Source organism: Xenopus laevis, chromosome 5L (genome assembly GCF_017654675.1).
Source record: "Xenopus laevis strain J_2021 chromosome 5L, Xenopus_laevis_v10.1, whole genome shotgun sequence".
Lineage (NCBI taxonomy): Eukaryota > Metazoa > Chordata > Amphibia > Anura > Pipidae > Xenopus > Xenopus laevis.
In genome coordinates this window covers 84881849-84897700 of record NC_054379.1, presented here as the reverse complement: position 1 = coordinate 84897700, position 15852 = coordinate 84881849, and the positions used below count along the sequence as shown (strand labels likewise).

The 15852-nt window shown below is 36.9% G+C and overlaps 1 protein-coding gene across 2 annotated transcripts in view; it reads right to left on the bottom strand.

Annotated features, from left to right (window-relative positions):
• Nucleotides 1-15852, bottom strand: part of ascc3.L (activating signal cointegrator 1 complex subunit 3 L homeolog) — a 327995-nt gene that overhangs the window by 307335 nt on the left and 4808 nt on the right. For both annotated transcript variants that reach the window (XM_041563009.1, XM_018263366.2), the window contains exons 2-4: nucleotides 11780-11929; nucleotides 9379-9529; nucleotides 8464-9041 (exon numbers count right to left, since the gene is read on the bottom strand). In XM_041563009.1, coding sequence (XP_041418943.1) covers nucleotides 8464-9041; nucleotides 9379-9529; nucleotides 11780-11869 — 819 coding nt within the window. In that variant the 5' untranslated portion in view covers nucleotides 11870-11929. The remainder of the gene's footprint in view (nucleotides 1-8463; nucleotides 9042-9378; nucleotides 9530-11779; nucleotides 11930-15852) is intronic.

The following is a 15852-nucleotide window of genomic DNA, read 5'->3' as shown; positions in this document are numbered from 1 at the left end:
TTCTGTATTCTGAAAAAATGGCCCATTATTTGCATGATGGGAACAAGTTTGAACAATATTATGCCAAGCATCTTGAACAGGATTAACTGTATATAGGATATGATACAATTTTCTTGTACAGACATTATACTTGTCCACATCTATTCACTGTTACTGTTAAACACCGAATCCACATTCAAAAGAGCAAATAGATGTTCTTAAATGCAATTTTGAAAACTTACATTAGGCAGTAATTTTCTTACTTTCCTAAGTCCCCTCAGCCTTGTGATTTAAAGTGATAAGACATTAAAAAACTACTTTTTAAAATATGAATGTACATTAAAAGTTACGTATAGGTCATGTTGATCATTTTTTGCCGAGAGGTTTATTTTTGTAAGTTATTGTTAGTTGAAGTTTCTAAACCTGACTGTTTTGCCAACCTGACTGTCCCATCTCAGCTAGAGTTTCTAATGCCAACAGATTCCTGCTGCACAAATATGGCAGCCCCCTCATACAGGAACATGGGGCATCAGACAGGTAATGTAAAAGCATTGTGCAAATACTTTATGGCAAAGTTATAAGTAGCTTTCAAAGGTAGAATTATGATAGATGTAAGAGTTTAATTTCGGGTGTCAGTATCAATTTAAGATAGGATAAGCTTCTTTCTGAATGTCAATCCTAATTGTCATTCCAAAACTAAACAGGCAGGTAACCAGATAGCTCTCCCTGACATCACTCCTGAAAGATTCCGCTGCATCAACTAATAGGAGCTCCATATTTATATGCTGCTACCACTTCTTCTACTTACTACTACTGATTTGGTCTAAAAGCACATGCTGGCGTAGACAACCACAATAAGGGCTACAGCACATGTTGACTGCTGCTATTAGGGTAAACTATGCCTGTCATAGTTTCTAATATTATTAAGTGAAATATGTCATGGGCGATAAGTGTTTATTTAACACAGACTGGGCTTTTGTTAAAACTGGGAGAAGCAGTAAAACCAAAACTACCAGTGATGGTGGGAAGCATGACAGAGGAAAGAACTTGGTCCTCCCATATGTAACTGGGGTGTCAGAAAAATATAGAAGGATCTTTCATTAACACTGTATCCTGGACTGCTTTAAACCAAGCAACACACTGGAACAGCAACTGGTTCACCCAAAAGACCCAATACCAAAGCATAAGGAGAGTAACATTGTGTATGCAGTGCAGTGCAGTGAGGAGTGGTCGCACTTGTATGTAGTAGAAACCAAAGAACAGTTTCTTAGACAGGAAGATAAACAGGGGTCAAATGCATACATGGCTCTCTAAGAGTATAAAAACCTCTGAAGTAAAACAGAAAGCGGACAATTCAACCTTTTCCTGACTGTGTAGGTTTATTTCCGAATATATACATGTATTCCTTTCGAATAACCTGGTAATGCATTTATAGAAATAAGGTAAAAACTGAAACACTCTAATAAAGAAGGTGAAATTCTCTCATTAAGACTCTTGGATGAGTCCAGTTTTTTACGTATTACTATAGATATAACAGTTTACTCCTTAGATAGGAAGATAAACTGGGATAAAATGCCATTCATCTACAGGAGTATAAAAACCTCTCATTAAAAATAGTAAAGTGAAAGGTTCAAGCAGTTTCTGAAGTGTGTCGGTTTATTTTCTAATAAATACATTTATTCATTTCAAATAACCTGGTAATTCTTTGGCCCTGCCTCAACATACATTTTTGCCTGAAAAATCAGGTAAATCTTTAAATATCAGTCTCTTTTTCATGTCAGGCTGTTTTCAGCAAATTGTCTTGTAAAACACAAAGCCACACATTCAAAAAAAGGACTGGCCGAACATGCAGTTGCTAGGAAGGCTATTTTACATCAACAGCTATCACCCTGGTACAAAATAAACTTCCCTAAATTTTCATTTGGCTTGGACAGAGACCCTGACTCATGGAATAATATACCCAAAAAATGTTTCAACTCATGGCTCACTTAAATATCCACACTACCTCAACCAATTAGGTATCTAACAATAAGTGTTTTCCAACACTCCACCTGGTATGACACTGAACTACTTCTGGATAACCCACTTGTCCATGAGGCAGAACAAGCATTTTCACAATCAGATTTCTCAAGGCAACCATTAATGTAGACATCCCCCCCAGGAGCCATCAAGCTGTCACACTAGTAACTACCAGAGATGAATTCTGGTATCTTTGGACCCACATGGATTACCACCCCTTAGTTGCATATTTGTTATTAAAATGATTTGGAGTTTTTCTGGATACAGGATTCAAGATGGGACGATGGGGTCTCACCCATCTTGAATCCTGCACATTGAAAAATTATTCAGCAACCCTTGGGCTGTCCTGGTGAGAGACCATTTTACAACTTATTATTTTCCCTTCTCTTTATTTTGGATTTACAATTTTTTGTTTAAAGGACAGAGCCACACACCATTGCTTACATGTTCATTTCTGGATGTGCCCTCTAAATCTTTGTCGTCACAATATTTTATGATTCTAACCATTTTGCTATGGAATTAACGGTAAAACTTTGTTCAAACTTTTTTAGTTTGAATTTAAAATCTGAATAAAAACAGAATTGTGGAAAAAAACTGGTACTGTATTTATAGAATTGGGGTAAATACTGAACCACACTATTAAAGAAGGTGTAATTCTCTCATTAAACATGCCTCTCATGGGAGCCCCTGGGAAATAGAGGAGAGCAGTAACACAGATATAGTGCCACCCAGATGGTTACTGGTTAAATTAAGGAATGTTGGCCTGGAACATAGTATTTTTACCTGGATAGAAAACTGGCTAAAAGATAGAGATGGTGGTAAAATGGAACATTTTCTAATTGGACTAGTGTTGTTAGTGGAGTACCTCAGGGCTCTGTACTAGGTCCTTTGCTTTTCAACTTGTTTATTAATGGAGGTGGGCATTGAAAGTACTGTTTCTATTTATGCAGATGATACTAAATGGTGCCGAACTATAGGTTCCATGCAGGATGCTGCCACTTTGCAGAGTGATTTGACTAAGTTGGAAAACTGGGCAGCAAACTGGAAAATTATGCACTTCTAGCACTTCTAACACTTTGGCAAAAATAATAGAAATGCAAGTTATACACTAAATGGCAGTGTGATGGGAGTTTCCTTAAATGAGAAGGATCTAGGGGTTTTTTGTAGATAAGTTGTCTAATTCTGGGCAGTGTCATTCTGTAGCCACTAAAACAAATAAAGTTCTGTCTTGCATAAAAAAAAAGGTCATCTAGGGATGAAAACATAATTAAGCCTCTTTATAGGTCCCTGGTAAGGCCTCATCTGGAGTATGCAGTGCAGTTTTGGACTACAGTCCTTAAGAGGGATATAAATAAACTGTAACGAGCAGAGACGTGAGGTAGACTATCATGGTTGGGGTTGTTTTCTCTGGGACATGTGAGGGGGCATGATTACACTTTACAAGTACATTAGAGGACATTAGAGACAAATAGCAGAGGACCTTTTTACCCATAAAGAGGATCACCGTACCAGAGGCCACCCCTTCAGACTAGAGGAAAAGAACTTTCATTTGAAGCAACGTAGGGGGTTCTTCACAGTGAGGACAGTGAGGACAGTGAGGTTGTGGAATGCACTGCCAGGTGATGTTGTAATGGCTGATTCAGTTAATGCCTTTAAAGGAGAAGGAAAGCTACGGAGGCAGTTTATTGCCAATAATTAGCTTCAATAGTGAAAGCTTGAATGCTATATTTATTCTGTAGAATGTTTTACCATACCTGAGTAAAAATCTCTAGAAACTCTCAGTTTGTTTAGGATAGGAGCTGCAGTATTAATGCGGTGTGACATCACTTCCTGCCTGAGTCTCTCCCTGCTCTGGGCTCAGATTATAGCAGAGAAGGGAGGGGTGGGGGGAGAGGAGCAAACTGAGCATGCTCTTGCCCAGGGCAATGAGGTTTAAGCTGAAGGCAGGAAGTCTGATACAGAAGCCCATGAGTACACAATAGAAGGAAAGAAATGTGGTGTTTCTTTTGACAGGGGACTCAGAGCAGCATTACTTTGGGGGTTTACTGGCATATTTAGATGGACCTTTCTGATAAGGCTTACTTAGTTTTAACCTTTCCTTCTCCTTTAAGAATGGCTTGGATGATTTCTTGGACAGTCATAATGTCAAAGGCTATTGTGATACTAAACGCTATAGTTAGTATAGATATGGGTATATATAATCTATGTGAATGTATGGAGGGGTGTGTGTAATGGATGCTGGGTTTCATTAGGAGGGGTCAACTTGATGGACTTTGTCTTTTTTCAACCCGATTTAACTATGTAAGAGGAGCAAGCAATTTACCTGTATAAGTGATATGCCTGCTTAATATATTGCATATTCCCTGTGATGAATAGATTCTAATGTTTAAATATCATTCCTTCATTCACAATGTGGGTTTACATAAGAATCTGGGAAACATGCCATAGACATGATCATACTGAAATAGTTTTTGCATAAAATTCTGGCAGAAAGCATAGAATTTGAAAAAAATTAAATTGGAATAATACAAGTACTTGGGGTTAAATCTTTGTTTTTAAAATATTCAAGGTGGCAATATACTAGCCGATAAAATCTACTGACTTAATCCTTATTGGCCCTGTATTGGGCCCTCCGAAGGGCTTGCCCAAACAATAATTAGCTGCGCTCCTGCATGCTCCAAACTTCAGATCCTCTTCTGTCACTTAAGTGGAAAAAGATGGTGACTGTAAACTGTGCTATGCAAATGTGCATGTTTATATCAGCTTCACATATTGGGACACGTTTTTGTATAACAGACATTGCGGGGAAGGAGCTTGGACAGGAAACAAGGAGGCAATTGGAGGGAAGGGTTTAGTTCTCCTTTAAAGTCATATCATTAATGACAACCGGGAGCCATTGCTACATTAGTGCATTACATGCCCCACAGTGAAAACATATATACTGCTTGCGTTTGCTATTGTGCAAATAAAAACTGACAGTTGTATTACTACATTATTATGGTTAAGCGTGTGTAGAATTTGTATATATATATATATATATATATATATATATATATATATATATATATATATATATATATATATATATATATATATATATATATATATAAATATGTTTGGAATTAAACTGTTGGACCAAATCACTGAATGTACGACCACCTTACTATATATATGAAACATAATTGTATGAACAGAGTAGTTTCCTGAACATATAAAAAACAAACTGGGCATTTCTTTATGATTATATCCACATGCAAAGGTATGGCAAAATAGGTTTCCTTTGTCAATGTGATTTACAATGTTGAGACACTGCAAAATTACATAAAACACAATCATCTCATTAAAGGAAAACTATACCCCCAAAATGAAAACTTAAGCAACAGATAGTTTACCGTATATACCCGAGTATAAGCCGAGTTTTTCAGCATCCAAAATGTGCTGAAAAAGTCTACCTCGGCTTATACTCGGGTCAGCGGTAGCCGACCCGAGTAGCAAAGATTGCAGTAACTTTTAATCATTCCTATACCAACAGTACACTTGGGGAGAGACTGCAATATCCCACAATGCCCTCTGTTGGTTATATGAAAGAATAACAGTGCGCCCTCTGTTGGTTATACGAAAGAATAACAGTGCGCCCTCTGTTGGTTATATGAAAGAATAACAGTGACTGCAATATCACACAGCGCCATCTGTTGGTTATATGGAAGAATAACAGTGACTGCAATATCACACAGTGCCCTCTGTTGGTTATATGAAAGATTAACAGTGACTGCAATATCACACAGCGCCCTCTGTTGGTTATATGAAAGAATAACTGACTGCAATATCACACAGCACCCTCTGTTGGTTATACGAAAGATTAACAGTGATGGCAATATCAAACAGCACCCTCTGCACATGGTAGTGGGACAGTGGGACAATGCACACAGTAATCCGTTTGGCAATTCTCTGTCACCATCAACTTTGCAAAGAAGTCCGGTTGATCGCTGGGGGGGTCGCTTTGGCAGAATGTGCGCTGCTGGGAGACAGGGCTGTAGTTGTGTCTAGGCTTATACTAGAGTCAATAAGTTTTCCCAGTTTTCGTAGGTAAAATAAGGTACCTCGGCTTATACTCGGGTCGGCTTATACTCGAGTATATACGGTATATCAAATTGAATGACATATTAAAGAATCTTACTAAACTGGACTATATATTTACATAAATATTGCCCTTTTACATCTCTTGCCTTGAACCACCATTTTGTGACTCTATCTGTGCTGCCTCAGAAATCACCTGACCAGAAATACTACAACACTAAGGGGCTGATTCACTATGGGTCGAATATCGAGGGTTAATTAACCCTCGATATTCGACTAGGAATTGAAATCCTTCGACTTCGAATATCGAGGTCGAAGGATTTAGCGCAAATTCTGCGATCGTACGATTGAAGTATTATTCCTTCGATCGAACGATTAAATCCTTCGAATCGAACGATTCGAAGGATTTAAATCCAACGATCGAAGGAATATCCTTCAATCATAAAAAGCTAGGCAAGCCTATGGTGACCTTCCCCAAAGGCCAACATTGACTTCGGTAGCTTTTAGCTGCCGAAGTAGGGGGTCGAAGTTTTTTTTAAAGAGACAGTACTTCGACTATCGAATGGTCGAATAGTCGAACGATTTTTACTTAGAATCCTTCGATTCGTAGTCGTAGTCATAGTCGAAGGTCGGAGTAGCCCATTCAATGGTCGAAGTAGCCCAAAAAACACTTCGAAATTCTTAGTTTTTTTACTTCGAATCCTTCACTCGGAATTTAGTGAATCAGCCCCTACCTGTAACAGGAAGAAGTGAGGAAGCAAAAGGCAGAACTCTGTCTGTTTATTGGCTCATGTGACCTTAAATTTTATGTGTGCACAGTGAATCTTACGATCTCAGGGGGCGGCCCTTATTTTTTAAAATGGAAATTTTCTATATGATTACCCAATGGCACATACTACTAAAAAAGTATATTATTATGATAATGGTTCATTTACATGAAGCAGGCTTTTACATGTGAGCTTTTTAATCAGTATATTTTAATAGAGACCTGGATTGTTTGGGGGGTATAGTTTTCCTTTAAAAAGAAAACTCAAAGTGCTTCTTCTTATAAACTAAAATATTTGCAGCTGAGCTGAAAAACAAGAGTAATACCGTACTATCACTTGGACTAAAAATCTTCAAGATCCCCAATATAATCACATTAATCATCACACACAGCTAATGAATTGTACAAAACTACTGTTATTATTCTAGCATTAATTCTACTATTTGGCGACCTTACAAATTACAGTGAGCCAAATGAAAAAAAAAATCAAAACAACAAATCTTAAATTCTTTGTAAACTTAACAAAACGTCATTAGCTGAAAAGCTGCTAGAGATATATTACAAGTGACTCAGACTGCATATAAGCCTGGGACATGTCAAATACTGTAAGTTTATTGTAAACACTAGTACTGTGAAGTATACCAGTGAAATGTCACTCTGGTAAAAAGATGGCATTGTGAAGCCCATGATTTCACCTTTCCATCTCAGGAGAGTAAATTGAAGGTACACTACTGTCTTCTGAAAACTAAGAAAGCAACACAAGCATTTCAGCAGCAATATACGCAGCACACTCAATATTTGCGAACTGGAAAGTAGTCATAGTATCAGTAAAGAAGTTAATTAATAAGTACATCAGTGAAAAAAGTGTGGATAATCAATACTATGGAACGGATCATAATTGTTATGGCTTTCTGTTAGTTCTTTATATGATTTGATTTGATTGGACTGACATCACAACCCAACTGTTTAAATTACAAGGACCCTAATAATAGTCTAGAGGATGTGTGTGGTCAAACATCTTGTAGTCTCATATTGGACCAAGTTAATTTTAAAACTGCATGAAAGCACACATAAAGGAGAAGGAAAGGTCATTGGGGTGCCAGGGTATCAGCTAAGTGATTACAACCCTTGGGGGTCCCCTAACATTTGGCACCCACCCCCCATCAATTGGACATTTCCTTCTGCTTTAATAAAGACTGAGGAAAGTTGTATTTTGCCTGCTCCCAAAACATACTGATAGTCTCCTTATCACACTTCTATTTAGATTGACATTATTATACCATTTGTAACAGAGAAGCTACAAACTTTGTGCCATGATTATAACCTGTGAAACATTGACGTAGGAGAACGTAAAGTTGACTACACATTAGTCAGAACTAGTCAGCTGTGGAGTAACAAAAAAAAAATGTCAAAAGTTGATTTGGATAAACATGGTAAACATTCTTATAGAGATACCTACTACATTTAGAAAAAGGGATATTGCTCATATTATACTATAATGGGGTCGGCATGACAGCTCAGTGAGGAGAGCTTTCTTGGGTTTATGCATGGGTTTATTCAGGCTGTGCGTGAAATCATTCCATAAGAAAATTACACTCAAAATATGACATGGGCAAACTTACCTCATTCTGAAGCTCATCATTACTTTTCATGGATGCAAGCATCTCAAACAAAGTACTACACAAATCATCAACTGTGGGACCACCAGAACTGCTTTGTAAGTTATGCACAACATACTTCTGCACTTCATCATATAGAAATGAACTGTCATCCTCTGTTTCATAATTTCGGTTGTGTCTTGGCTGGCCACCATCAGATGTTTCTATGTGGTCACTATGAAATTTTCTAAAATCCAGAGTTATGTCTTCGGTTTCAGTATTCCTACTTAAGGGCATATCCTCGATCTCCTCTAGTGTATACATGTCTAATGAAAAGGTCAAATTTTTTCCAAAGAACTCTGAACCTTCATCCCTTTGTTCCCGGAAAAGAAGTTCAAGTTTCTTTAGTTTGTCCTGATTTAGCCTGGACACAATTTTATATGTTGCATTGGATACTGCTGTAGCAGATGAAGATGGAAATGGTCCAAACATTTGTTTGATGGCCATAGTCTCAATTTGGCCAATACTTTCCTTATCATATAAAATTCTGAAGAGGTATGCTGCTCCACTTTCAATTGCTTCTTGTCCATGGTCGGTTCCCACTGTTGAGAATCAAATAAATCAACTTGACAACCATATTTATGACTTTAACTGCCTGTAAATAAATATGCCATATTTTCTTTACCATGCACCCCCACTCCCACTCCAAATCACATGTACTACAATAGAAATGACAACCTTGCAAGATTACTACAACAAAGTCACCCTTATGTAAAGTCTGAATTATGGAACCATCATCAGTAAATTGATATTCACAAGCAGAAGAACAATCAGATTATATTTCAAACCCTGACTACTCAGGTGAAAAATAACCTAGAAGAATTTACAACACATCGTGAATTTAAAAAAAAAATGTATCTTTAACAAAAAGTAATTTACCAATCTGTTTTGCCGCCTGTAATATTTCTTTTAAGTTCTCTTTTATTGCTTCATGCTCCTTCTTGTCCAATATGCCAGTGATAAATTGAGTTATTTTCTTCCAAGTAAGGTCAGACTCCAAAACTTGTTCACGCAACTTTGATCTTTTGGTCTGTAAAATTAATGCTGGATGGTTAGTTGAAATGTGTCTCTTCAATCAGCTTTAAAATAAAAGATCATGTAAAGGAAAAGTTAGTGAACAGCTATCATGAAAGAAGCTATAAAAATACAATTTCTACATTTTTTTTTGTAAAATAAAAAAGTTAAATATAAAGATGAAAGATCACATTTTAATAACGCAGAATGGTACTCTGGATTTTTGATATTTTAATCTGACCTTTCTAGCAAGCAGACTGTTATTTTTCTCACTGCGAATCCATTCAGCAACAGCAACTTTCAAAATTAGTTTGTTTTTATTTATTTTATTTTTTTTACAGCAGTTACGTTTCCTTCAGGAAGATGTTTATTAACAGCAACTACCAGATAAAGAGTGCTGAACATCAACCTGTTTGTAAAACATGTGAACAACAAGGAAATGCTGTCATTAAGCAACACGCTACAGCCCTTTAAAAGGTACAGTAACCTCTAAAATATTAAGTGTTTCATATGCATTTAAATATACCAAAATAACCTATAACATTACCACTTACTTGTAAAAGAATTGTCTGTGCTTTATAAAAACTAATATGGCTAAGACAAATAATCTGTGTAGCCACAGGACAGCATTACAAAATGAACAGGACAAAAAGGTGTATGTTTACATAGAACAACAAAGTACAATGGATACGGTTCTTACAAATGAAGACAAACAAGTAAATTACCATTCCTGATCCTCTACAAGATTAAAGACTGAAAACCTCTTTCATATAAATTAGGACATTTGTCGCCAAGCATTATATTATTTGTAGTGCTGGATGAACAAATACAATTTTCACTCTTTAAAGGGGTGGTTCACCTTTAAATTAGTTTTTAGTATGTTACAGAATGGCTAATTCTAAGAAACTTTTTAATTGGTCTTCATTTTTTCTTTTTTATAGTTATTGAATTGTTTCCCTTCCTCTGACTCTTTCCAGCTTTCAAATGGGAGTCACTGACCCCATCTAACAAACAAATGCTCTGTAAGGCTATAGATTCATTGTTATTGTTATTATTCATTCATCCAGTCTCTTATTCAAATCAGTGCATGGTTGCTAATTTGGACCCTAGCAACCAGATTGCTGAAATTTCAAATTGGAGAGCTACCGAATAAAAAGCTAAATAACACAAAAACCACAAATAATAAAAAATGAAAATTAATGGAAAACTGTCTCAGAAACAACCCCTTTAAAAGCACACAAGGGTGAAAGCCTCCTAAAAGCTTATGCCAGGTATTTATACGGAGTTGTAAAAGAGGGCTCGGCCTAGGACAGAAAGGTTAATAACGGACAAGCCTTTGCAGATTTACAACACTCATGATCACTGTAAAACATTATTTAGTTATGGATATCTTGATTATGTATGCATTAAAGGTTTTGTTTTCCTTTAAAGAATTTCACTCAACTTGTAAACTGCACCATAGCAGTTGGTATAGCTACAAAAATACATAGCATTTTTTATATATAATTTTATTTATATATTTTTTATTTATAAATATATATTGAGGGGTGCAATAGCAGATGTTGGCTTATTATTTACAGTTATTCTTCAGGGTTATAAATACAGTGCATGTTATGACTAGATGACGATGACAATTTACTTGTAAAGTTTAACACCTGCTTTAAAGTGGAATGCAGTTCTTTTGTAATTCTTTTATATTCCAGCAAATAAAAGCGATATGCAGATTAAGTCAGAAAAGGCAAGAATATCTAATCAACCCCTTTGCATTCTAGCACGTGTACAGCATATTGTTTGGAAACACAACCTTAAAGCTGAATTTGCAAAATAAGTTTTCTCCATAGGTGCTCTGAAACATATTCTTGCTCTTACTGACTACTTACTGTAGCCCTTTGAATATTCAACTGTTCTGACTGATAGTAGTCCAGGCCACTTCAAAGTGGAGTACACATAAACAAATAAGTGATTACATTCAAACTTCCCAAACTCCTTGTAATCAAAATTTTAGTTAAAGGCATTTGTAAAGTGTTTCCACTCACAATCAAAACCTTGACTCAATATGTTTACATTATAAGCAGCATGATCAATAATTAAAACACATAGAAAAAACATCTTGTGTAAAGGTTCTCTTTTCTGTGTACAGTGATAAAGCGAAGAAACCTCACTGAAAAGAAAATAGGACATTATTTGCAACTGATCCAGCAAATGTTCAAGGATCTATAACACATTCAGAGTAACTGCACTGTATGTCTTGAATAAACCATTTTACCATCAGGTCTGACGAATCTCCCCTGTAATCATCCTGCCTGGTGACATTTGAAAAAGAACGCAGAGCTCCTGTGAGACGAGGTAAAACCATCTCTTCCTTATTCAGTGATCCATAGGATGAAAAATTAGATTCTGCTGCCACGAGGAAGAGCTAAAATGAGTGTATAAAAAAAAAGGATTGTCATTTAAAGTGTAAAAAGCAAAAATACACACAAACATATAAACATGCACAATCGTTATAGGCTATATGATTGCTTAAAGAACAGCAAACAAGCCTTGTGTTAAAAAATAAAAATTAAAAAAATCTTTTCACCTTTTGCATGTTTGAAAATGTATTATATTTTATTAATATATTTAGTCCCTCAAGTGAATCTTGCATCGATGTGTCTTGGTTATATGTGTTGGCTCTTTTATCCTAAAACTCATCCAAAAAGCTCTAAACACGGAAATCTAATATCCCATAATATCCATTTTGAGAAAACAATTACAGGTATAGGCCTGTTAACTTTCTGTAATTTGGATCTTCATACCTACTACAAAAACATGTAAATAATAAAGTAAGTTTGCTGGTTGTGTTTCCAGTAAGGATTAATTATATCATTATCTAAATTCTAGCCTAACATAACTTCAGTGCACACCATATACTGCTAAATGCAAACATCTCTAACCATGCTGATTCCTGCTGTGTATTCATTGTTATACTGCTGGCTGACCACTGGTGGTCCAGGTTAAGCAAAAGAGGTTTACAAGAACAGAGAAGGCAAGAAAGTAAGCTGGGACTTAAGGATCTGTCAGAATTGGTAGAGCAGGATTTTGTATTAGCGCAGACTTTGGAGCTTCTATTCCACCTACCAAATCGCTGCTTCTGAAAACAGCAACGATAAAATGATACACAACACCAAGTCAACTAGGACAAAGGCCTGTGCAAAGTGTAACATATGGTATCACAAAACCCAGAACAACCCCCCCAAGGTCCCGGCTTACACTACTGCCTGTAACAACCGCATTTCGCTTCAGGAGGAGCCCTCTGCTACTCGGATGTGGCCAGGTCTTTAAAGCGAAAGGACACACAAGGGAACCGTAACATATACAGGAAGAATAGGGAACAGGGAGCGTAGTAAAAGGTCAGGGCAAGGTGATACCAATTAGGCAGTGCAGTACAGAATCGGGAACCAGGAGAGTAGTCAGGACACAAGCCGGGATAAAATCATAGAGTAAAGCAGTACAAAGTCAGAATCTGAGAAATGGTCAGGAACAGTCAAATGTCGGTACAGGCAGCGAACAAGCAGTACTCTGGGACAGGCAGGGGTCAAAACACAGTAATCAGACTTGATTCACACCCAGGAACTAGACCTATGTTGGGCATAGAACAATTGGCTGTGGGCCCTTTAAATATTTCAATTTCACACCAAGAATGATGACATTAGACATGGGGTGCCGAATAAAACAGATGAGCATCAATTCCCGATTTGCTGCATGCCTGTCAGGTGGCGGCAGGTACCCCCACCTCCACCCAGGTATTATTACAAAAAGTTTAGGCAGAAGTTAAACTACAATATTATTTAAAAGGATTCTGCCACGAGAAACTATGTTTATAACAAAATGCGTCAGTAGCAATTCTCTAGGAGAATCCTGCATTAAAATATACAAGATCAAACAGATTTTTTTATATTTAATTTTCACATAGGGCTAGATATGTTGTTCGTCTCCCAGGGGCCCTTAGCCATGTGACTTGTGCTATGATAAACTCATACCGAAGGCTGCCTAGAAATCAATATTACAACTGAAGTTCATGAAACAAATTTTACATGGTCTACATAGTTATTTGCAATGTACACAGTTTAATTTAGTAATAAAAACGACACCACAAAAATCATAACAGAATCCCTGCTCTGCCTGAACCATGCCGTGCTCAGCACCCCATTAAAGAGTTACAGTAGTGATTGTCAATTACGATCAGTACTGACCATTCCAAGGATAGAAAATACCTCATCATTTGGTTGTGAAATAAACAAAAGAACAATGTGGAACATGAAATAGAATGCAGAGAATTTAACACAATTTGCCTATGTAAGGAGTGAGAGTAGCCTATCTAAGGACTAATTAGGTATGACCAATTAGGTATCGTTAGTCATGGCCATTGGCAGACTGTCCAGCCATTTGCAAAAGTAAAGAGTCTGGTACATGCGAACAGGCACCAACTTGGCAAGGGTTCTTACATCATTAGAGCGCCCACAGCAAAGTACAACTCTCGTTTCTTGCATATTTACATTTGTTGCGTTTCCCCACTGTGTAACACGGTTTGTTGCTTTGTTTTGATTTAGCTTTATGCATCTGAACTTTATTTTACAACACAAGCATTTGAACTTTGCTTATTTTGTTACCAATTTTGTTATATGGTCTGCCTGTTCATGGACTGTGCAGTCTATTTCATGTTCCATTTTACTTCTTACTTTATTCTAGCAAATAACTTATTTGCAATAACTCATTAAACACACAAATAAAAACAAATACACAAAACACATATCACAGAACATTGGCTGCATGCTAAACTTAAGGGGAAAACAAAAACCTTAATTTCTGCTAAGACAGAAAAGCCCATATTTTTGGCAATCCATGCAATGGTGATGCATGGGTTGTCAGTGCTTCAAAGAAAGGATTGAAAGGTTAGTGACAGAGTGAAGGGTGGGAAATTGGATTTCAGTTTTTGTCATATTAAGCGCAAGACAGCTGGACTTCATCCAGGAAGAGATGGAGAATGACTATCTGAAATATGACTCATGAACTGTAAAGGCGAACAAAAGAAAATGTGGGTGGGTATGTGGATATTATCTGTCTAATATGAGTAATGAAATATTCCACAGAAATATGTGCGAGCACAAAAAAAGCCATAAATATTACAGCAGACTGCTAAAAGATGTTTATTGGAGCAGGTTGTCTTCAGCTTAACAAAATACATTTGCATTTTTCTTAGTTTAATAGGATCACTTATGAGACACTTTTACAAACTGTGGATTGGGTTTTTCTTTTCAGGTCAGGTGTCTGACAGATGAGTAAATTTGACTTTAAGGGGACATAACCACCATTATTTAATATTCACATAATTCTTTAACACTAATCGCCAGCAGAATTTGCCATTTATTTTGCACTTTCTTCTAAAAAACAAACTATATGTTTGTCTTCCTTCAAAGCAATTTGAGTGTTGGTGTAATTTCTTCTACGTCCCTCCATGTCAGTACACATGGGGCATTGCCCCTCCCAGACCTGGAGGTAGGACCTATAACATAGCCAATCAAAATGAATCATGACCTATAAGACCACATGACCTCCTCCTCACCACAGTTATTTTTTGTCCTACTGGACAGGGAGGTAGGATCTCCCTCCTCACTTTTTATTTTTTGTTGAATTTTGAGAGAAATCAAACACAGTTTTTGTTTTTTGTTTTTCTTTTGCATATTGGTAGATGGCTTTAAGTCACATTGGTTGGTTCAGCAGCTTATCCTTGTGCTGTTGTATACCCAGTTTAGATTTGGTGGTTGGTGGAGCTACTGGGCTGTACCAGCATGGCTCTACAATGGTTACAATGATATGCTGATTTATGATAACCCAGAGTTGGTGTTCATTTAGTTAAGTCTTCATTAGGTATTATTAGCATGGAGTTGGTGGATCTTAGACTGATCTCTGGTGTGGAGTTGACTCCGATCAGCACTGGTTTGCGCTGCTTCCATTAAGATGCAGGACCAGGCTAATGTGGGCCAAGTCTTTTTAGGGCCACTTGCTATTGCTGAGGATCGTGTATTTCTCCAGCAATGGTGATAGATGCATTCAAGTTGTGTTTAGTTTCTGATCTGATTGATTTCCTGGTGGTTTCTAGGGTGTTTTAGTTCTGAGATGGCTATTGCCATCATTCTGGTTTTGTCCTAGGCACCTTTTTTGTTTTAACAGTTGCAGGATTTTTGTTCTTCCCCAGGTGGGGTTTTGTCAGAAAACCATATTGCAGGTATCCCTCTAGTCACTGAGGGAACCTTTTTAAACAGAATATGTTTATTCTTAATCTGCAATGCTTGATCCTCA